We start from the raw sequence: 23,292 nt of genomic DNA, 5'->3' as shown, positions 1-23,292 counted from the left end.
GCAGTGAGAGGCTATTATTATTATTATTATTTATTGAAAACTTTCAGTTAGAGAATAGAATAGAATAGAATAGAATAGAATAGAATAGAATAGAATAGAATAGAATAGAAGGAAAAGAAGAAAACAAAAACAAAAATTAAAGAAAAAGCAAAAAAAATGAATTTGTGATATATATATATAATTATGTAAGCAATATAGTTATTCAAACTAATGAAAAATTACTAACAATGTATTACAGTTTTTACATGTGCATTTTTACAACTGCATTACAAATATCATTTTTTTTATTCATGCACAGTCTACATCTAAATGCAATCTGTTCGTATATTGCGAGTGTTGTCATATCTTCTATCAGTTGTTTAAAGCGGGCCATGGTTTTATCTTTCCAGTAAATCAATATCAGTCTTTTGGCAGAAGTTAGGGTGCAGAAATTCCATTTACAGTGAGAAACGTGATGTAGCTCAAGAAACAAGGGCTGCTATGTGCTACATTTATGGTGGGAAAATGCTCTGCGCTCCCTCAGAGGCTCTCTTTTCTTTGCTAGGATTGCACAAGCTCCCATTCTCCCCCACCCTGCTTGAATTAAACCCTGCATGTATCTGATTTGCAAAACCTTCTCATTATATTTTCATCTTATAGATAACGCTTAAAAAAATAATAAAAATAGCTGTGCTGTGCAATCAATGGTGCCTTTCCTCCAGGGCATACATACAGTCTAGAAAGGCTGGCTCCTTCCCCAAACCTCTCTAGTTTTTTTTTGGAAGGCGTCCAGCTGTTATCAGGGCAAGACAGGCTCCACTGTTTACAGCCTGGAACGCAAATGCAGGTTAAGAGCAGAATATTCAATTCCAGGCATTTCCAGGTAGGGCTGGGAACATCCCTTGCCTGAAACCCTGGAAACCCTCAATCTGTTTCCATCACAGCCAATCTCTATAGGAATTTTCATTAACTTAAGAGCTGCTGCCTGAGTTTGCTTCTCCCCCTCCTTTTTTCTTTTCTGTGATGTCTTTTAGATAGCTAACAGGGTAAGCACACACCCACCCACACCCACCCACACCCACACCCCTATCTCTTTCTCTATCTTTATCATATCTATCTTTCTATCTATCTATCTACACAAATACATAGAGACTTTTTACTTCTAAGCTGCCTGGGGAGACGTTCCTGCTGAATAGCAGGGTAAAACATGTTTTAAATTAATAAAACAGCAACAATTCTATAAATTGACACCCACACCAAAATATCAGAATTTGAAAACACTGACAGAGCTATAGCTTTACCAAGTTTACAGAAGACATCAAATTATTCAGCACCATAAGGATAGAAGGAGATGATTGCAGAGAGCTCCAAAGGAACCTCTCCAAACTGGGTGAACATGCATGAAAATGGCAACTGCAACTAAGAAGAGCCCTACTGGATCAAACCAGTGCCACTTCCTGTTCCCACAGTGGCCAACCAGATGCCCTGGTGGGAAGCCCACAAACAGTACCTTGTGATGTATGTTAACTGGTTTTCAGGGGTATACTGTCTCCAACAGTGGAGGTAGGACAAAAGAAGAGCCTGCTGGATCAGGCTGATGGCAATCTAGTCCAGCCTCCTGTTCTCACATTGGCCAGCGAGATGCTGCAATAGGAAGTCCACAAGCAGGACCCGAGCACAATAGTTGTTGCTCCCCAACAACTGGTATGCAGAGATAGACAGAGAAACTTAGCTACCATGGCTAAGAAGATCCCTGTGGGATCAGAGCAAAGGCCCATCTAGTTCAGAATCCTGTTTTCACAGTGGTCAACCAGATGCCTCAATGGGAGACCTTTAAGCAGAGCCTGAGCACAAGAGCATTCTCCCCTCGAGCAGTTTCCAGTAATGGTATTCAAAAGCATTACTGCATCAGGCTGTGGAGGGAGAACATGGTCAATGATCCAGGACAGACCTAATAGCACATTCACTCATAGGGCATAATTAAAATGATGGACATTTGTTCCTACTGGACTGGGAATGGCCACTAACTTGGGCAGCTTTGAAAAGCATTTAGGCAAAAAATGGAGGATGAGGCTATCAATAACTACTAGGCATGATCAAAAGGTGCAATGACCCTTCCTTCTATTCTTCCTTCTACTAAATCAGTCCATTGGGGTCCACACAGCTCACAGTGGCCAATCAGATGCCCCACTTGTAGGACCTGGGTGCACAGATTCCCAGAAACGGGTATTCAGAGACATGCTGCTTCCAATGGTGGGAGAAAGAACATCACTATTGTGGCTAGTAGCGTTTGATATTCTCTTCCATGAATTGATCTAATCCTCTTTTAAAGCCATTCATATGGATGGCAATCACTGCACACTCTTACCAATAACTGCTCCAGGAAATTGAGAGAAGAGGCACCCTTAGTCTGTACAGAGATTCCTTTCTTAGCACATAGCACATCGCAGAAACATTTCTGCGCATTCCCTCTGCTGATGCAAACATGCTCACTTATTTGCAGTTGAGTGTGGCCAGCTAGCAGGCCTGGCTTGTTCCAGATTGAACAACAAATTGCACTGTTAGTCACAGAAGAATAAACACTTAGTTCGTTCTTCCTGGGAAGGGGAACAGCATCCGCCTGAAATGAAATGAAAAATTCCGCCCACAACTCTCCCGCCCCCTATAGTTAATCAGCTGGCTAAGCGTTAAATGGCTGGGCATGGATGTTCCGTTCTATTCCTTTCTCAGTTTACTTCCAGGGAATGGTTTGGCGGATGGGAGGTGAACTTGTATGGGGGCAGGAGAGCTCTTCGATTTGGAGCTTTTGTGCTTCACTCATGCTCAGCAGATGATTGATATGGCTTGGGCCCAGGCTTACCTGAAAGATTGTATCTCCTTCTACAAACCCACCCAATGTACTCAGATCCTCGGGTGAGCACCTTCTCTTGTTCCCATCAGAAGCATGGTTTATGGTGACACAAGAGAAAGAGAGAGACTTTTCTGTGGTGGCTCCCATATTGTGGGATTTTCTCCCAAGAGATGTTGGACTGGCTCCCTCTTTGCTTTCCTTCTGCCTGCAGGCTAAGACCTTCCTGTTGAGACCAACTAAGGTGCAGGTGATGCTGATCACTGGATTTGAAAGGCTGGCGCTAAATGTGTTTGCATGTATTTTAGCTATTGTTATTAACTAGTTTCTTTTTATTACTTTGCATTATAGAAGGTTGTTTTTTAAATATTGGATGCTGCCTTGAATCCCGTCTCTAGAGAAAGGCAGGATTTTACTACTACTACTACTACTACTGATAATAATAATAAAAAGTGAACAATAATGATTAACTTCATTGTTACACTGTGGAACTCCCCCCCACAGAAGGCAGTGATGGCCACCAACTTCAATGGCTTTAACAGATAATTTGACAAATTCATGCAGGAGGAGAGGACTATTGATGGCTGCTAGCTACGTTGGCTATGCTCTGGCTCTGACCATGGAGGCAGAGCATAGCCATTGTGGCTAGTAGCTATCAATAACCATCTCCTCCTCCAGTTCCTGAAAATGGCAAGAGGGGATGGTGCACTTGTGCTCAGGTCCTATTTGTGGGTTTCCAGCAGGCATGTGGGTGGCCACTGTGAGAACAGGATGCTGGACTAGGTGGGATCATCTTAATGTTCTTTGGTCAGTTGGTTAGAGTGTGGTGCTGATAATGCCAAGGTTTCAGGTTTGATCACCTTATAGGACAGCAGCATATTCCTGCACTGCAGTGGGTGGGCCCTCGGGATCTCTTCCAATTCTACAGTTCTGTGATTCTAAGGCATCTTCCTGTGTTTCTGATTTAGTGCTATCCCCTCTGCAAACTCCCACAAAGGTGGCCACCCTCCCCATTTTTCTTTTGTTCCAACAGCCCTCAAATGCATCACCGCCCCATTTCTGATTCCTGCTGTGTCATGGACAGCAATGAGGGAAAGAAGATGCTGCCTCTTTGCCTGTCATATTTCCTGATCAGTTTCATCTTAGCACACACAGCCCCCCCTTCCCTTGCCACTCAGTTTGATACTTGACAGATTCGGGTGGCCCTGTTGCATAATGCTCCCGTAATCTCACCCCCTCCCCACTTCTCCGCCCCCATCTGCTATTTCTCTCTGTGTTTTCCCCCCCTTCCTGTTCCTTGTTTATTCCCATTTTATCTTGGCACGTGGGAAGGAGATGGTTCCCGCACAGCTTGGTTTGGGGAAGGGAGGATTAATTCCCCATCAGAACAGGCTGTAAAAGTGGGGAATTCAACTAGTGTTAAACTAAACAGCATCCAGCATGGGAGTAGCCAAGATTTTTGTTAGAGGGGGAGGCCTTTTGTTGAGGGGGCAGGTCTTTTGTTGAGGGATCAGAACCTCAGTTTGCTATGCCCCCCCCCCCTTGGCTATGCCCATGGTATCCAGAGAGGGAGTAATCCCCACCTCAATTTTGTTTCATGCAACTGAAAAAGGGAGTGTGTGGGAAAGAATCTGACATTCTCTTATAGGCAATGTGTTAAATTAAATCAAGTAGAAAAGAGCTTTCTCTTGGGCCTTCTCTCACCTTGTGAGGTAGTTTGATAGTGTGACCTGTTTTAGGAGATTGTGAACTGAAGGAGGACTCCGATGGTGCAGTGCTCTGTAGATGCAATGTAGAGCATAGCTGCAGTGTCAGTGGTGCATCTGAATGGTTGAACCGAAATGGGAAACCATTGTTTGAAGTGGGTTTGTTAACCACACTGAGTAGCACAACCATGCGAACTTTATGCTGGTACCTCAGGCAGACTTGGGAGACCTGTGGCCATCTAGATGTTGCTGGACTACTCACATCCTTGTCTTTTGGACATGTTGGCTGGTGGTGGATGAGAGTTGGAGTCCAACAATATTTGAATGTGGTTCCTTAGCCTTGATCTCAGAAGGGGCATTTCTCTCTCATGGAGTAATGCCTTTCCCAAATAGATTTTTTTTCCGTTTCTTGTATTCACCCGTCCTTTGAGAGGGGAATACCTTTTCTTAGAATGATCAACACTGGGCAGAACCATGTAAGCCACCTTAACATCCATGGAGAAAAAGAAGGGAAATACATGCAAGAAATAAATAAATGAATAAGTAAGCAAGCTCCCTGCCAGAAGAAAAGTAGCAGAGCAAGATAGGATTCTAGCTAGCGCTTTTTCTATTTGTGGGGCGATGCCTTTTCTAAATGTTAATCAGCATGGATAAATATTTGAAAATGATATTTCTCCCCACCTACCATCTGTGGTGGTGCAGTCCATTCTGTCAATATTAGGACTGTACCACCTCCTGGATCAGCTGTGCTGAAAACGATCAAAAAATTTCCTTTTTAATTTTGTGATGTAATATTCAAATTCAATAAAAATATATGTATCCAAAAAAAGGGGGGATGTAGGTGGTGCTGGCCTCTGTTTGCTGAAAATCTGGCTAAATGCTCTTGGAGGTGGAAGATGATGAGGTTTTGCTGTTGAGATAATTTCAGGGAATAGATTAAAGTGGAGAGCAGGGTCTGAAACCAGGTCACCCTCACTTTGCCTTCACCAGCAGAAGGCAGCCCTTGCAAATGTATCATCAGCTGTTCCTTTTGTGTGTCTGAGGTGTGTCAGAGGGATTGGTTTCACGGAAAACACCTGATCTCTGACCTGATCAGCCCAGATTCCCCTGGGTGCCCCAAACGCAAGGACTTCCTGTGGCTTATCTTGGATTGCTCTTTTAGAGCAGAGTTTTGGGGGCCGGGGTTGAATGGTCTCCTCATCTTACAGTGTCTATGAGAAAAGGGATATGGATTCACTCTTTGCTTTAGCCCTTTGTTGTATCTTAAGGTGTCTTTTGAGAAAGAGACCTCCCACACACGGGGGGGGGGGGGGACCTTCCCCATGGGCCATCTTGGCAGGTGGGCAGAGCACCCTGCATTGTCTCCCTGGTCTTCCCACTGATGAAATCTAGATAGCTTGTTCCTTGGGTCAGAGACCTTTTCTTTTCTTTTGCCTTTTGATGTGTAGTAGGCAGCGATTGACACCAGCTTGAATGGTCTTAAAAGAGGATTCAATTCCCAGCATCTCCACGTAAGGCTGGGAATGTCCCCTGCCTGAAACCTTGGAAGGCTGCTCCCATTGGCCCATCTAGTCTAGCATTCTGTTCTCAAAGTGATTAAACCAGATGCCTGTGCAAAGCCTGAAGGCTGGACTTGAGTGCAATAGGAACGCTCGCCACTTGTAATTCCCAGCAACTGATATTCAGAAGCGTTGCTCCCTCCAACCGTGGAGGCAGAGCACAGCCATCATGGCTTGAAGCCATTGATAGCCCTCTCCTCCGTGAATTTGTCCAGTCCTCTTTAAAGTCATCCAAGGTAGTGGCCATCACTGCCTCAAGTGGCAGCGAGTTCCATAGTGTACACTTGCACTGCATGAATATGTCCTTTCTTTCATCCACTCTGAAGCCTCCAACATTCAGCTTCATTGAATGCCCGTGAGTTCTTGTATTATGAGAGAGAGAAAAAACTTTTCGCTACCCACTTTCTTCACACCAGGCATAACTTTATAAACTTCTGTCATGTCACCGAATCATGATATGAATGTGAACGGGATCCGTTCCGGAGGCTGGTTCATAACATGAGCAGAACGCAACCCGCATCTGCGGGTCACGATTCGCCACTTTTGCGCATGCACGTGACATCATTTTGCACATGCGCAAGCGGCGAAACCCGGAAGTAACCCTTTCCGGTACTTCCGGGTTGCTGTGGGACGCAACCTGAAAACGCTCAACCTGAAGCAAACGTAATATGAGGTATGACTGTATAGGGGAATAGTGAAATCATCCCTGGGATTCCAAACCTCCTGTAATCATGTAGGGAGGATCAGGCGCCTTCTCGTGCCAGTCAGAGGAGAGGTGTGCCAGCCAGTCTTTTCCCCCCTGCAAGTGGGCTTATATGGAGAAGAGCTACCTATTTAAAAAACAAACAAACCCTCAACCTTCTAATGGCATGCTTTGATCAAGCCAGCCTACCCATAAGCCTCATGCCTGCATAGGAAAGGTAATCCAGAATCCCACAGTGACAGCTGCCGCATCCATCAAGGTCCCTTTTCCTGTAAATATTATTATAACTCCTGCTGCTGTGTTACCTAAGTCAGAAATAACAGCTGGGGGAACAGGGTGCTGGTTAGTAAATATTTTGGCCATTTGTTCCTGTTGCTCCCACCACAGACTCAAGGGAGTAAGATGGATTTCCACTGTGTTTTGCCTCCCTTTGGATGTGGGAAACCACAGGAGGGAACTGTGCTCTGATCCTGCTTATGAGTTTCCCGTTGGGCTATCTGGTTAGCCCCTGTGAGATCTGGATGCTGGACTAGATGGGCCATTGTCTGCAGCACAGTGGAATGAAGGGGGTGCAAAATGAGACCACATTGCTGGATCAGGCCAGCTTGGCCAGCTGGAACATGGGAAGCAGTGATGGCCACCAACCTAGCTAGATGGCTTTAAAAGATCAGACAAATTTATGGAAGAGAGGGATATCCATGGCTATTAGCCACAATGGCTGAACTCTTCCTCCATGGTTGGAGGCAGCAATGTTTCTGCACCACTTGCTGGAAGCCACAGGAGGGGAGAGGGCTCCTGTGCTTAGGTCCTGTTTACAAGAGTGGTGGACTCGTAATCTGGTGAACCGGGTTTGCGTCCCTGCTCCTCCACATGCAGCTGCTGCGTGACCTTGGACTAGTCACACTTCTCTGAAGTCTCTCAGCCCCACTCACCTCATAGAGTGTTTGTTGTGGGGGAGGAAGGGAAAGGAGAATGTTAGCCGCTTTGTGACTCCTTAGGATAGTGATAAAGCGGGATATCAAATTCAAACTCTTCTTCTTCACTGGGGCATCTTGTTGGCTACTGTGAGAACAGGATGCCAGTGTGATACACCCAACCACCCACTTTTACACAAATAGTTGAGTATAAATCTTTTTACTTGTCAGGTTGGTAACATTTGAACAACAAGTATTATTTCCAAACTCCTCCAGACAGCATCTGCATGAAGTCCCCACACCTCTCACTTTCACAGTCAATATAGAACTAACAGAAATAACCAACCAACTGCCAACTACCTATTCTCAACTGCCAATTGCCAACTACCAATTCTCAGCTGCCAATTGCCTACTGCCACATCCTTTCCCCAATATCATCTGTTCTTTGTGAAATACATCCCCAATGAAATTACATTACAAATACTAACATTAAGTAGGTGCAGTCCCATTGTCATGATCCTGCTTCAGGGGTCTTCTTATCTTCTTCTCCTCTACATTGGGGGTAAGACTAAGGGAGGGACTTGATTAAGACCAAGCTAGTCAACTCATGGCAGAGGCAAGAAATGAACTCATGGCTGATTTTAGCTCAATCTTTTGAGCTGTTATGCTGCCTTCACTCTCGGTTTCTTAACTGATCCAACAGGCTCGGCTCTTCTAATGCATTTATGTTAGGCAAGGGAGACATTTTCATTCCCCAGTATTTCCTGGATGTTGTGTTATTCCATGCCATGGGGTGTGGGGGAGGAGAAAAGTGACCCTTCTGCTGGCTGCCATTCCCCGCCCTCCAGGAATGCCCTCAAGCCACCTCTACCTCTCTTTTAAATCAGAACCAGTGAGGGCAGTGAAGGTCCTGTGTGAGTGTCTGGAGGCGGTTGGAGGATGGATGGCGGCTAACAGATTGAGGTTGAATCCTGACAAGACAGAAGTACTGTTTCTGGGGGACAGGAGGCGGGCAGGTGTGGAGGATTCCCTGGTCCTGAATGGGGTAACTGTGCCCCTGAAGGACCAGGTGCGCAGCCTGGGAGTCATTTTGGACTCACAGTTGTCCATGGAGGCACAGGTCAAATCTGTGTCCAGGACAGCTGTTTACCAGCTCCATCTGGTACGTAGGCTGAGACCCTATCTGCCTGCGGACTGTCTCGCCAGAGTGGTGCATGCTCTGGTTATCTCCCACTTGGACTACTGCAATGCACTCTACGTGGGGCTACCTTTGAAGGTGACTCGGAAACTACAACTAATCCAGAATGCGGCAGCTAGACTGGTGACTGGGAGCGGCCGCCGAGACCATATAACACCGGTCTTGAAAGACCTACATTGGCTCCCAGTATGTTTCCGAGCACAATTCAAAGTGTTGGTGCTGACCTTTAAAGCCCTAAACGGCCTCGGTCCAGTATACCTGAAGGAGCGTCTCCACCCCCATCATTCTGCCCAGACGCTGAGGTCCAGCGCCGAGGGCCTTCTGGTGGTTCCCTCATTGCGAGAAGCGAAGCTACAGGGAACCAGGCAGAGGGCCTTCTCGGTAGTGGCGCCCACCCTGTGGAACGCCCTTCCAGCAGATGTCAAAAGTGATAAACAACTACCTGACATTCAGAAGACATCTTAAGGGAAGTTTTTAACGTGTGATATTTTACTGTATTTTTGGTTTTTATGGAAGCCGCCCAGAGTGGCTGGGGAGGCTCAGCCAGATGGGCGGGGTATAAATAATAAATTATTATTATTATTATTATTATTATTATTATTATTATTATTATTATTATTATTAGCCAAGGGCATTCTGGGAAAGGAAAATGGCCACCAAGTGCTGCTGGCAAAATAAACTCTGGAAAGGTATAACCTGAGATTTCCTGGGAGCTGGATCCCATGGGTAGCAGCACCCAGTGCCAGTCTTACTCAGAGCAGACCAGCCAAAGGTATTGGCTCATTAATTTCAGTGGGTATATTCTTGAGAAGAACAAGTTGGATATAACCCCGTGTCCCTTGCTTTCTGCCTTGCTCAAGGCTGTATCATCAGAGCCACCTTGAACAGAATCTGTAGCGCCTTGTCAATACTGTGGGCCACCTTGGTGATATGCTTTAAGCTGTTTCCCCCTCCCCTTTCTTCCTTGTGCAGGTACAAAGGCTTCATCAAGGACTGCCCCAGTGGGCAGCTGGATGCTGCTGGGTTCCAAAAGATCTACAAGCAGTTCTTCCCCTTTGGGGACCCAACCAAGTTTGCCACATTCGTCTTCAACGTCTTCGACGAGAACAAAGTAAGTCCACTGCGTTCCGCTGTGATTCGCTCCCCCCTCACTTCCTTATTCTTCCTTATCCTCCCCTCTGAAGCATTAACGGAGCTTGCCAGTTAGAAGGCATGTACACCCACCCACACACAGTTGCCAGGTATCACCTGAAGTCTCCAGACTGGCCTGGCTGCCTCCAGGTGGCAGACAGAGGGCTTGAATCTCCAGGTGGGTGAGAGGACCTTTAATTATAATAAACAAAATTATTAAGAGGACTGTGCATGCAGCTTGCAAGCTACAGCCTGGCAGGAGCTGGCTGCAAATTACAGTGTAGGGTCTGTCCTCCTCTGCTTCCCTGTCCCAAGTAACCTCCGTGTCTAGGGCCCACCCTCATGACATCACTGCCCCCTGTGACAACACCTTGGTTTCAGATTTTGGCCCTGAAATCTCAGGGTCTGGGATGTTCCTGACCTGACAAACCCTGGGCCAATGTCCCACCTCCAAACCATAACAATTTCCAGCACAGCTGGTCTAAAAAGGGAGGAAAATCCATCCCTTTGCTCCATTGTGGCTGAAAATTGTTGCCTGCTCAAGTCCCTAGGGGTGAATTTATTTATTTACCCATTTATTGGTCTGTTGTTATTAGGGAGGAAATGAGATTAAGTAAAACTCCCTCTTTAAAGCAAAACTGGATCTCCCCTTGTTGAACTTCCACCCGCAGGTAAAGTCTATTTTCTTCCAACAGACCTCTGGGAACTGACTGTTTAAGGAAAGGGCTTTCAGAAAGTGCTGTGCTTTTTTATTATCTGTATTTTACTAGATTTGTTTTTATATGTTTTTAATTCTATTAATTTAATTTAATTCTATTAATTACTTTTTCGCGATTATCTTTTTAATGTTTTTAGCCTTGTGTATTTTATCTTAGTTTGTCTTAATTTCTATAAGCTGCCTTGAGTCCTGGTCTGGGAAAAAGGCAGAATATAAATAATATTAATAGTTAATAATAATATCATCTACCAATACCAGCTCCAAGGTGCAAAAGACATGCCATTAAAATGAAAGAACAAGGGTGCCTCTGAGCATATTCTGAGTCTAGAGATTTGTTCGCAGTTACACAACTGAGCTAAGCTCACAGTCCTGTCATAAGCAGAAAACCATGTGTGATCAGCTTTCTTTCATTTCAGTAGCCTTATTTAGGCAGGATAAATAGTTTTATTCCTAGTTTGAACCCTGACTAGGGACTGGTAGATCTGTCAGTTTTGATTTTCCTCTGTGTCTCATTCCCCCACCGCCACAAATAATAATTATCTGAGCTTGTTTTAATTTGTGTAACCCAACTTGACTAGCAGTCTGCAAAAAAGGCAGAATAATAATAATAATAATAATAATAATAATAATAATAATAATTACAACACTCAAAGTAGGAGGGATGGAAGCAAGACATGTCATGCAACTGTGGAAAGCCTCTGCTGGGACAACTGCCCCATCCAGTAAAAGTAGCAGGAATTACACAATCCATCCGGTTAAACATTGCCAGCTGGTAAACTCACCTCCACCATCTCAAAATCAGCAGAGCTGCAGTAAAGCTAAATGCTAATCAGACACCTGCTCTTTTCTAAGTTGTTCCCCACAACCGCTTTCCTCCTCTGGCATTTTAATGCTCCCCTTTTCCTTTCCGAAAGGGATCCGAGAGAATTAGGTTTATCCCACTGAGGAACATCCCTCCCACCTTGAGCAAAGGCCATGACACTTGTAAACATCTTTGCAGAACCGTGGATTATTTTACTTTTTAGGTGGGAAGGGAACTGGAGGAGCCCAGCACCTGGCTATGCTCACCACCATCACTGTGAATCAGTTTATATGTATGCCACTTTTCCATTTTTTCATGCTCAAAGTGACTCATAGCAACATACAGAATAAAATACAACAACATTTCAAGATAAGAACCTAAGAATGAGCCTAAGAACCTAAGAAGAGCCTTCTCAATCAGGCCAATGGCCCACCTAGTCCAGCATCTTGTTTTCACAATAGCCAGCTAGATGCCCCAATGATAAACCCAAATGCAGGACCTGAGCACAAGGGCACTCTCCCCTACTGATATTTCCAGCAACTGATATTTACAAGTGTTTACTGTTTGAATGGATTGTTTTGATGAGGGTAATCTGATGAAGGATGGGCTAGAAATATATTGAATAATTTAACTTAAGGAAAGTACCTATGAAGGTCCCATCTTAGAAAAGGTATTCCTCTGTTAGGCTGCATCCACAGTATACATTTATAACATCCACCCCCAAGAACCTTTCAAACTGTAGTTTGTTAGGAGTGCTGAGAATTGTGGGCTTCCAGGAAGATGAATGGTGGTTCGGCTGTCTCTCTGTTAGCTCGCCATTGATGATAGTCAGATAGATAGTCCGACTATTAAATCACTCTGGTGATAAGGGTGATCAAAGAGTACCTTGAATGCTTTGATCAAGGCTGCTTTCTGCTGTCTGCACCTGTGGGCTTGGACGGGGGCTAGAAAGAGCTGGCAAGCTAAGGAGTGACATTTTGCCAAAACACCATGTAAACACCCTCCATGGGTAGAAATATTCACACCTTCTCTTTCTTAAATGTTTCTGGGACAGGAAAAACCACAAACTAGAGAGACTTATCTGTCTGCTGGTGAAAATCTACAGTCCAGAAACTTGGAATAACAAATTTCTGTCATTAAGAAGAATAGAAGGAAAATTGGTAGTTATAGTAATAATAGTAACAACAATTTTATTATTTATATCTTGCCTATCTGGCTAAGACAGAGTGAAAAGCCTGATTTATGCTTCAAAATAAATCTTAAATGGACAAGGGAATTCTTGGTGTGAAGTGTCTTCCCCCTTTTTCTGCTTTTTGTCATTAAGGAAACTGAAAGTTAATTGGCCAGTACTCCCGGCATTCCTCTGAGATAAGAGCTATTGAAGCTGTGACCTTTAGGAAATATTAAGGTAGACTGAGCTGTTAATAACACCCAACACATCAAAAGCAACCAGTATGGCAAAGGTACCTTTGGATCTCCCAGTGACTGTTGGTATTGCAGAATGATGGAGAAATGCATAGAAAAGAGTGGGATGAATGAATGACTAACTAATGGGAAGATGTGTCAACACCTTTCAAACAAATCAGGAAGAATGCTCCCTGTTGTATAACCTTGCAAACAAATTGGAATGAATGCTCATTAAAGGCCATATATGATCTAAAAAGATGAAGAAGTGTTTACTGCCTCTGATCAGGGAGGCAGAGCACAGCCATGGTGGCTAGTAGCCATCTAAAGCCTCCTCCTCCAGTGGCCCATCTAGTCCACCATCTTGTTCTCACAGTCGCCAGCCAGATGCCTCAGTGGGAAGCCAAAATTAGGATCTGAGAACAAGGGCACTCTCCCCTCCTGCAGTTTCCAGCAAATGGCATTCAGAAGCATTAGTGCCCCAGCTGTGGTGTGGAGCATACAAAACAGATCACAATTTAAACAAAATGTCTGTAAGACAAACAAACATCTCACACTAAGAACAACTGAAATGATGCCTGACAACAAAATATAAAACTTCCACAAAATACACCCCCCCCCCCACTAGGCATGGAGTGGGGCAAGGCAGGTGGGAAAGCTTGCCCTTGATAGTTCCAACAGAATCTCGTTTGTAGCAATGCTCAGCTATGCTGTATTTCCAGGTGCTTGAGGAATTTTGATTTCTGTGTCTCCCAAAGTGAACCGGCATGGATTTTGCAGCTCCTGGACTTAGATATGTGGATTGAAATATCCTACAGAATATTACACACAGAGCTCTCGGCTCAACAGATTTAAACATGTGAAAATTCTGTGAGTGCAGTTTGAAATAAAATGCATTTACAAATGTGTATGTAGAATTTAAACTCCACTTAGGAACATCTTGTTTGGGGATAAAATGCATCCTGAAATATGTATTTAAATAGGAATTTTCTTGCATATTTTTTCAAAACTAGCATAGATTGGACACAGGACAGGATAGATTTTTGAAAGAGCATGTGAGGAATTAACGTGGAGCAGAAATAGATTGAGGCTTCTATCCCGTGCTGCAATGCAAGAGAGTGCATGGTGCCCTTTCCAACTGTGAGATCCCATCCTCTTCCCCAGTCATCACAAACTACCTTGTTTGGGAAGCAGCCTTATAAGAGTCAGGGCTATTGTTCCATCAAGCTCAATAACATCTGCACTGACTGGCAGCAGCTCTCCAGGGTTTCAGACAGGGAGCTTCTCTCCGCCCTACCTGGAGATGCCCCGCTGCCCTGGGCCATCCTAGGTGGCTCCAGCCTTACCAAATCACTTTTCTGTTGTTCTCAGGATGGAAGGATTGAGTTTTCCGAGTTTATCCAAGCCTTGTCGGTCACTTCCCGGGGGACGTTGGATGAGAAACTGCGGTGTAAGTGGTCAACTGGATTTGAAAATTAAAACTGGTCCTATCAGCATTCAGCACTCTAAATTAGGGCTCAGCTCCCACAATCCATCCCCGAGTAAAACTGACCTTTGCAATGTGAGCTAAGGCTTCCTTTTTGGCATGTGGCACCCTCAGGATCTTGCCCCTTTCCCTCTTGCTCTCAGATAGCAGCTTATGAAAGTCTTCTGCTAGGACTGTACATAGCACGCACATGCGCATGCAGACACACACACCATCTAGGCATCCAGATGATGCCTAGATGAGGGCCGGGCTAACATTTAATTAGGGCTTTTAAGCCTCAGGTCAGCATAACTCTCCCTAACCTTCTACTTGTGGTTTCAGGGGCCTTTAAGCTGTATGATCTTGACAACGATGGCTACATCACTAGGAATGAGATGCTGGACATCGTTGATGCCATTTACCAGATGGTGGTGAGTGTTTGAAAGAGCAGGATGCAATATGAGTAAGACTCCAGCTGTTATTTATAGAAAGAGAAACTAGGTGGAGGGAAGGGCAAATGCTAGGCTCCACCCTGGAGGAGCAAAATTTGGTAATTCACAAACAATTTCCAGGCGACCAGTCAAGGATGCTTCTGTAAATGGGGGAAGTTGGAAGTTTATGTTGGTTTTTCCCCCATGCTGCTACAAATTATACTCCTTGGGGTGAATAAAACCTCTTAAGGCTTTTGTAGTCTTAGGCCTAATTCACACCATACCTTTAAAGCACTATGATACTAACGTAAACGGCCAAAGGTTCCCCCCTAAAATTCTGGGCACAGGAGTTTGTTATGAGTAGTTTAACAAGGAGTCCATATTCTGGGAATTAATTGTAGCTCTATGAGAGGAATAAGCAGGTCCCCATAGAACTTCCAGTACCCTTAACAAACTACAGGTTCCCAGAATTCTTTGGGAGAAGCTTGTTTATTTATTTCATTCCAGGCCAGGAGGCAGAGACTGAACCCCCCACCTTCTCTTCTCTTTCTCTTCTCTTCTCTTCTCTTCTCTTCAGGGGAACACTGTGGAGCTCCCTGAAGAGGAAAACACCCCAGAGAAGCGGGTGGACCGGATTTTTGCCATGATGGATAAAGTAAGATGCATCCAGACATTGTCTCACCTTGAGGCAACCATCCAGAAATTGCCAGGCCCGTTTTCCCTGCCACCATCCCACACCAGAGATCACAACCAATGTCCCCCATGTCCTGCTTCAATGAATTTGAGGGTGCCTTTTGAGGATCGAGAAGGCAGGCTGTCTCCACCACCCTGTTGTCAGGCTTATTCCCACATGTAGCAAACTCCCCCCATGGGCAGAAATGGATCCGGAGATCTGCATGGGCAGTCTCTGCAGGAGGAGGAAGAATTGTAGCTGAGTGGCGTAGAGAAAACTCAGGCCCAGGGGCAAAATGTGGCCCTCTGCACTCTCCTCAGACCACTGCCCTTATCTGCTTCACTTCAGAACTTCCTGAAGTGTTTTTGCTTGGCAGGGATGTAGCCTTGAACTCTGATCATGCCTCTTGTTTTCCTACATGTTGGGTAGAGAGAGGTGTGTAGGTGCAATTCTCTGACTTCGGTTGTTCAAATATACAAGACAACACCTGTTGTTCCACCCACTTTTGCATATGGTCCCACCTATCATGATCATCTGGTCCCCAGAAGATTTCCTATGAGGGATTGAGGCCTTTGGCTCTATACATGTAGAACATCTGTTTCAAAGGCAGAAGGCCCCATCATCTCCAGTTAAGACTTCCTGCCTGATGGTCCTGGAGAGCTGCTGCCAGTCAGGATCAACAGTAGTGGGCTAGGTAGGCCCAAATGGCTTGACTCCATACAGAAACAGTATTTTGGGTTGAGGATTGAACCTGAGAGCAAGCAAAGCCACAGCTTATGTTCAGTCTCTAGCATCTCTAGGTAGAAAATGTGAGGCTGGGGAGACCTGAGCTCAAATCCTCCCTCAGCCATAATGGGCCAGTCACACACACACGCCCCTACCTCACAGAGTTGTTGTGGTTATCCTCTCTGATCTCTCACTGTTGTCTGTTGTCCTAGAATTCAGATGGAAAACTCACCCTGCAGGAGTTCCAGGAGGGCTCCAAGGCTGACCCTTCCATTGTTCAGGCGCTCTCCCTCTATGACGGACTCGTATAGCTTGCAGTCTTATGCTTTGGTAAGTGGGTGTATTTTTAAAAAAATATATAGAGGGGGGGCTGTGGGGATGGGGGGTTGCTTTGGGAACATCTGGATCCTGTGCCCCCTCCCTGATTTATGGGGAATACATCCTCAGCTTTCTTTAAGAGGGGGGTTCAGTAAAGGGCAGCCCAAATGATTAAGGGGATGAAGCAACTCCATTGTGAAGAAAGGTTGCAGCACTTGGGACTTTTTAGATTAGATAAAAGGTGAGGAAGAGGTGACATAATAGAAGTTTATAAAATTATACATGGCATGGAGAAAAGGATTACAGAAAAGTTTTTCTCCCTCTTGCATAACACTAGAAATCGTTGACATCCCAAAAAGCTGAACATTGGAAGATTCCGGACAGATTTTAAAAAGTCCTTCTTCATGCAGTGCATAATTTAATTTTGGACCTCACACAGGAGGCAGTAAAGGCCATCAACTTGTGTGGCTTTAAAAGAGGAGGGGACAAATTAATTCCACAATGGCCATGCCCTGCCTCCATAGGTGGAGGCAGTAATGCTTCCTCTGACTACCAGTTGCTGGAAACTTCAGGAGGGGAGGGTGCTGTTGTGCTCAGGTCCTCCTGAGGATTTCCCAGAGGCATATTGTTGGCCATTATGAGAACAGGGTGTTGCACTAGATGAGCCATTGGCCTAATCCAGCAGGCTGTTCTTCGGGTTCTTGAATTTGATAAAATTTCCATTTTAATTGATGAACAGGTAGAATATGAGGATAGCATTGCTCAACTCATTGTCTAATTTTCAAGAACTGTGTCCAGTTCTGGGCACCACAGTTCAAGAAGGACACTGACAAACTGGAACGTGTCCAGAGGAGGGCAACCAAAATGGTCAAAGGCCTGGAAACGATGCCTTATGAGGAATGGCTAAGGGAGCTGGGCATGTTTAGCCTGGAGAAGAGGAGGTTAAGGGGTGATATGATAGCCATGTTCAAATATATAAAAGGATGTCACATAGAGGAGGGAGAAAGGTTGTTTTCTGCTGCTCCAGAGAAGCGGACACGGAGCAATGGATCCAAACTACAAGAAAGAAGATTCCACCTAAACATTAGGAAGAACTTCCTGACAGTAAGAGCTGTTTGACAGTGGAATTTGCTGCCAAGGAGTGTGGTGGAGTCTCCTTCTTTGGAGGTCTTTAAGCAGAGGCTTGACAACCATATGTCAGGAGTGCTCTGGTGGTGTTTCCTGCTTGGCAGGGGGTTGGACTCGATGGCCCTTGTGGTCTCTTCCAACTCTATGATTCTATGATTTCCATTCTGTGAATAATTTACTGATTAGTGGCTTGTCAAAATACATTGGGTTTTATCCAGTTAGCCTGCTCATGAGGAGACCCATTGTAATTAAGAAACCTAAGCAAGTCATGTTCATTAATATCAGTAGGTCTCCTTTGAGTTGGATATGCAATGAGAGAACAGATTTATCAACCTGAATGCAAGTGCTGGGAGTTTGGAAATTCTGCCACAGGAGTGGGTTCTGCCTGTGAGGTCAAATAATTGGCAAGCTTTTGATGTCCTTATTGCAAGTTTGTTGTGTCAGTAGAGTCAGCAAACGCCACCAAGGATCAACAGACCATTTGGAGAGACCAACTTATTGCTTTTCAAATCTGATTTAGAACTAATAAAACCTAAAACAGACAGCCATTAAGGGGAGGGGTTCCCACTGTGGTATAATGAATAAGTCCCTCTTTGCAGGGAACTCTGGAAATTGTAGATCTGTGAGGAGAATAGTAAGTTTTCACAAGAACTCTCAACACCCTTACTGAACTACAGTTCCCAGAATTCTTTGGGAGAAGCCATGGCTGCCTAAAGTGATATTGTGCTTTAAATGTATGGTGTGAATGTTGCCTTAGTCTGTAAGCATAGGAATGTCCATCAAGTCAAAATGTTTGTAACAATTTTGTCCCCCTTTTAACTGCTTTTCTGCTCCCTTTTTTTCAGACACACCTGAAGGAACCCCCTTCCAGTGCCATCAAACACCCACCTCAGACCAGACTCTCTCGCCTGACTTATGCCAACCCCTCATCGCGCTAAAAACGTGGGAGAGGGATGTGCTTGGAGCGTGACGTCAACCCAACCACTTTGTGCTCAAAAACCAGCTCGTCATCTCCATTTGCCAGCGTCTGCATTTAACAACGATTTAAAAAAAAGAAAAAAGAAAAAAAGAAAAGTGGGGGCGGAGGAGGAGAAAGGAGTGATGAAGAGGATGATGAAAAGATAAGCGCCATTTCCTTGGGGCCATGAAGAATACTCTCACATGTTAATATTCTGTTTTGTTTGTTTCAAATGGATTAAGAACGAGCACCATTTTTAAATATCTCTTATGGGGGGGGGGGAAGAATCATGCAGACTGGAGATGTAGGGTCCCATTAAGACGTCTTGTGTCAGGGCGCCACTGGACTGGACCGGAACTGTCAGAGTGGATGGCTTAATCGCAGCTAAGCTTTTGCTTTTAAAATCCTGGGGGTGTCGCACGTGTGTGTGTTGGGGGGGGGGTTAAAAATCCATTCGAAATTGATGTCCATCCTCATTTGGGTTTGTGGTTCAAATTGCAATGCTACACACACACACACACACATTATTTTGATGATTATTTGGGGTGTGGCATTGTTATTGTATGCTCTCATTTTGTGTGTGTGTGCGTGATGGAAAAGTGAGACGCTTTTTCTTCTTTTGAATGACCTCTGAACAAGCGGTAGCTATTTATTTGCCGTTTTTTGTGTGTCAAAGCTGCTGTATAATTTTTTGTCTCGTGTCTCAGAAAAAGAACAAACAAACAAAAAAAAAAACCTCATGCTGCAGGGGTGTTGTCCCTCACAGAAGAAATCTAAGCCAAAAAGAAGAAACAAAGAAACAAAGAAAGAAAGAAAGATCCCCACAACTTATATATGTCTGCTGTGCTGCCTGGCTGGGGTAGAAGGGGGTCAGTGTGCCCCCTGATTATGTTGTCTTTCGTCCATCTATCCATCGCCCTACCCCAAAAGGCCCCAAACGTCTTGCTCTTGGCAGGCCTTGCATCTGGGACTTGCGATGTCTGCAGCACCCCCTCTGAATGCTGTGTCCCCACCTCTTTTGTATTTCTTTATTTTCTGCCCCCTCCTGCATTCATTTTGCCATTTTGCCTACATTGTAAAAGAGGAATGATGAAACAATCCAGTACCCCAAGTTTTTCTCTCTCTCTGCATGAAACTAAAGAAGTGTTAATGTGGCCAATCTTGTTGGAGCTTTAAAAAAAATGACAACAAAAACACAGTTCTTTCTGAAAGGAAGTAATAATAATGATGATGGTGATAATAGTACCTCTGTTTTTGTTTGTTTGTGGGCTTTTGGATTCTTACATGTTGTTGGGAGCATCCGATCTTTCTTTAACTCTCTTCTGTTTTAAGGCTAATATCACCACTGGGGAATTTTAGCTAGTTCCTCAGAATTCTTTGGAAGTTTCGTCTAAGGGGGAAAAACCTCTAAAAATTAGCTGCAACCTCACTTTGGGCAGAACCCTGTAATGACATGGTGGCAAATGGATCCCATGGGAGAAAATTCACTTAAGGGGTTCAATACAGAGGCTCAAACCAGATTCTCAATTAGACTTTTACTTAGTAATGTATTACAGGTCAGATTCCAAAAAGTCTGTGAGAACTTTCCATTATGAAACACACTTTATTCTGCCCTCTTCTTTCACCCCAGCACCTCAGCCAATCATAGTCATTGGAAAATGTTGCCCAGCCCAATTTGTACTTGCAGAGGCCTCTTTGCATCTTATCTTGAGCGCTTTTTCGCTGTAACTTTCAACTAGGCCCCTCCAAAATTGGTTCTTAATTATTTTGTGGTTAGGCCATAATCCTGCACATGTGAAGCTGGCTTCACTAAACATAGATCTCAACTTCAATTCCTCTAATAATTGTTCCTTCTTGGGTCAGGGAAGGGGAACCTGTGCCCTTCTTAATGTTGCTGGAGTCCGACTTCCATCTTCCTTGATGATTGGCCATGCTTGCAGGGGTTGCTGGGACTTGTAGTTCAATATCATCTGCAGGGCCACAGGCTCACATCTCTATCAAGGATAAATTCCCAACTCCAGGCCTAGTCCTGTTCCTGACATTGCTACTGTGGAGCTCCAAATTCCATACCTGCCCAGGGAGCTACTAACATGAAAAATAACAATTTTATAGCTGGCTGGTCATGTAACCTGTTGCTGGATTACAGAACCCATCAGTCTCAGCCAGTACAGCCAGTGGTGGTCAGGGATAATGCAGGTTGTTGCCCAGCAACATTGGAGGGCACCAGGTTGGATATACCTGATATGAAGAATGGGACGTTTTCAGGTCTGGGCCTCTATTTAGAGATGTTGCCTGCTCAGCTCCTGTGTGTAATCCTGGAGGATGGCAGGCTCCTCTTTTTCCCACGAGGGCTAATCAAGCTCTGGGTTGATCCTGACTGGAAAATGGTGAGATGTGATACAGTGGTGCCTCGCAAGACGAAATTAATTCGTTCCGCAAGTCTTTTCGTCTTGCGAGTTTTTCGTCTTGCGAAGCAAGGTTTCCCATAGGAATGCATTGAAAATCAATCAATGCGTTCCTATGGAAACCGCCTTCAGACCAGGTCCGGGGACAGTATGTCCCCCGACCTCTTCTGAAGGCCGGCGGGGGGCGAAGGACTTTGCTTCCCCCCTGCCTGCCTTCCCGGGACAGCGGAGACTTCTCCGCTGTCCCAGGGCGATCTTAAAATGTTGGCGGGCAGCAGCGAAGCCTTCGCTGCCGCCCGCCAGCATTTTAAAAACCCCGGGACAGCGGAGGAATTCTCCGCTGTCCCGGGGCGATTTAAAAGCCCCCGGGAAGGCAAGCAGGGGGACAAAGACTTTTGCCCCCCGCCCGCCTTCAGAAGAGGTCCATTTAAAAGAGGTCCCCGAAGCGCCTCCAAAACGGAAAACCCTTTCGTCTAGCGGGTTTTTCGTCTTGCGAGGCGTTCGTCTTGCGGGGCACCACTGTAGTTCTCTGAGGTCAGCTGCTGCCCTGCCCAGTTGTAGCTGTCATATAAGCAAAAACTATTAGAAGGCACCCTGATCTGGAGGTGGGGTGGGGATTGCAAACCTGTCCAAAACAGGCAACTGACCTGTCATCTGGACCCATGCACCCACAGGGTGTTCATCTTGCTAGGATTCAGCTTCAGATTGTTGGCTGCCATCCAGTCCATCACCTTGTCCAGACGCCAGGTCAGGACTTGAATGGCCTACCTGATTCAGATGTTACAGGGAGATGGTGCTGGATGTCATCAGCATTTGGATGATACCTCACTCCAAAACCCCTAATGACCACATCCAGTGGCTTCATATAGGTGTTAAAGAGCATCATGCATAATTAAACTATGGAAATTGCTCCCACAAGAGGCAATCGTAGTCACTGACTCAGGTGGCTTTGAAAGAGGAAAATAAGACTATCAATGGCTACTAGCGACAGGGGCTCTGCTCTGCCTTCACAGATGGAGGCAGCAGTGCTTCTGAAAGCCAATTACTGAAAACAGCAGGAGGGGAGAAGGCTCTTGTGCTCAGATCATAGAACTGTAGAATTGGAAGGGACCTCGTGGATCATCTAGTCCAACTCCTTGCAATGCAGGAATATGCAGCTATTTCATACGGGGATTGAACCTGCAACCTTGACATTATCAGCACCACACACCAACTGAGCTGCCCAGACTAGTCTTGCTTGCTGTTTTACCACTGGGGCATCTGGGTAGTTTATATGAGAACAAGAGGCCTGGCTAGATGAACCACAGTAGCCTGATCCAACAGACTCTTATGTTATGATACTTTGAACAAAGTCTATATCAGTTTCAGGTTTCTGTATCGTCTGAATATATTTCAGCCATTTTGGGGGTACTGCACGAGTCCCCCAATTCAGACAAGGATGAGAACGTTATTTCATCACCACACCACCAAGCTTTTCCAGGAACCACAGGGCACAACTGTCTTCTGTGTGTGCATGAGAGACAACAAAGTCTTTATTCACTCAACTGTGTTCCTCATTACACAAAGGCCTTTCCTTTGTGAGAGCACCAATCTTCTCACGTTGACTACCACCCAGTGGACAAGAATAGGTTTGTTCTGTTAGTCAGTTCCCCACCCCTAGGCTAGAGCTCATGTAACCTTTTTCAGTCAGAAAAAAATGTTCCAGCCCTCTGGCAGTTTTATTTGGGGGGGAGTGAGATCCCCCTCCCCAGTAGCACTTAAATATCCTATTTTGAGAAGGCCTGCTTAGAACAGCACACAGTATTCCTGAAGCGGACACATGGCCAGGTTACATAACAGTAGGTCAGATTATTCCTGCTTCATTGTCAAGACCCTGCAAACATCAGAGTTCCCACAGGGCCAGAAGTAAATATGGTCAAAGGTAGGCTCGGAGGTTGGGACAGGATCATATTTTGGAAGGGCAAGGCATGCCCATCTGTAGCTACTCTGACTGAGGACTGACATGGATGTGAGGGTTTTTATAAAGCCTGGTGTGTCCCTATTGGCTTCAAGATGCCAGCTCTTTGGCCACTGAGAAGATGTCTTCTCACCCTTTTTGCTGATGGGTACCAATCACAACGAAAGTCAACCACTGAGGATGGGCTCCTGGGGTCCCCCTGGAGAAAGTACATGTGAAGAACATTGAGGGCTGCAACGGTGGACAAGGAAGAAGTGTTGCTGTGGATA

The 23,292-nt window shown here is 45.2% G+C and overlaps 1 protein-coding gene across 5 annotated transcripts in view; it reads left to right on the top strand.

The window, feature by feature from the left end:
- NCS1 (neuronal calcium sensor 1) overlaps positions 1-19,906 on the top strand; it is a 58,301-nt gene extending 38,395 nt beyond the window's left edge. For 4 of the 5 annotated variants that reach the window (XM_083721492.1, XM_083721495.1, XM_083721494.1 and 1 more), the window contains 6 exons: positions 9,880-10,018; positions 14,334-14,412; positions 14,770-14,858; positions 15,436-15,513; positions 16,470-16,587; positions 18,549-19,906. In XM_083721492.1, the coding sequence (XP_083577618.1) occupies positions 9,880-10,018; positions 14,334-14,412; positions 14,770-14,858; positions 15,436-15,513; positions 16,470-16,568 (484 nt within the window). In that variant the 3' untranslated portion in view covers positions 16,569-16,587; positions 18,549-19,906. Of the gene's footprint in view, positions 1-9,533; positions 9,680-9,879; positions 10,019-14,333; positions 14,413-14,769; positions 14,859-15,435; positions 15,514-16,469; positions 16,588-18,548 lie in introns of those variants that run through there. The other variant, XM_083721496.1, reaches the window with a different exon arrangement.
- Positions 19,907-23,292: the final 3,386 nt, after the last annotated feature.

Source organism: Podarcis gaigeae (assembly GCF_964106915.1).
Source record: "Podarcis gaigeae genome assembly, chromosome: Z".
NCBI lineage: Eukaryota > Metazoa > Chordata > Lepidosauria > Squamata > Lacertidae > Podarcis > Podarcis gaigeae.
Note: the sequence above shows the minus strand (reverse complement) of the source record. Positions and strands in the feature narration are given on the sequence as shown.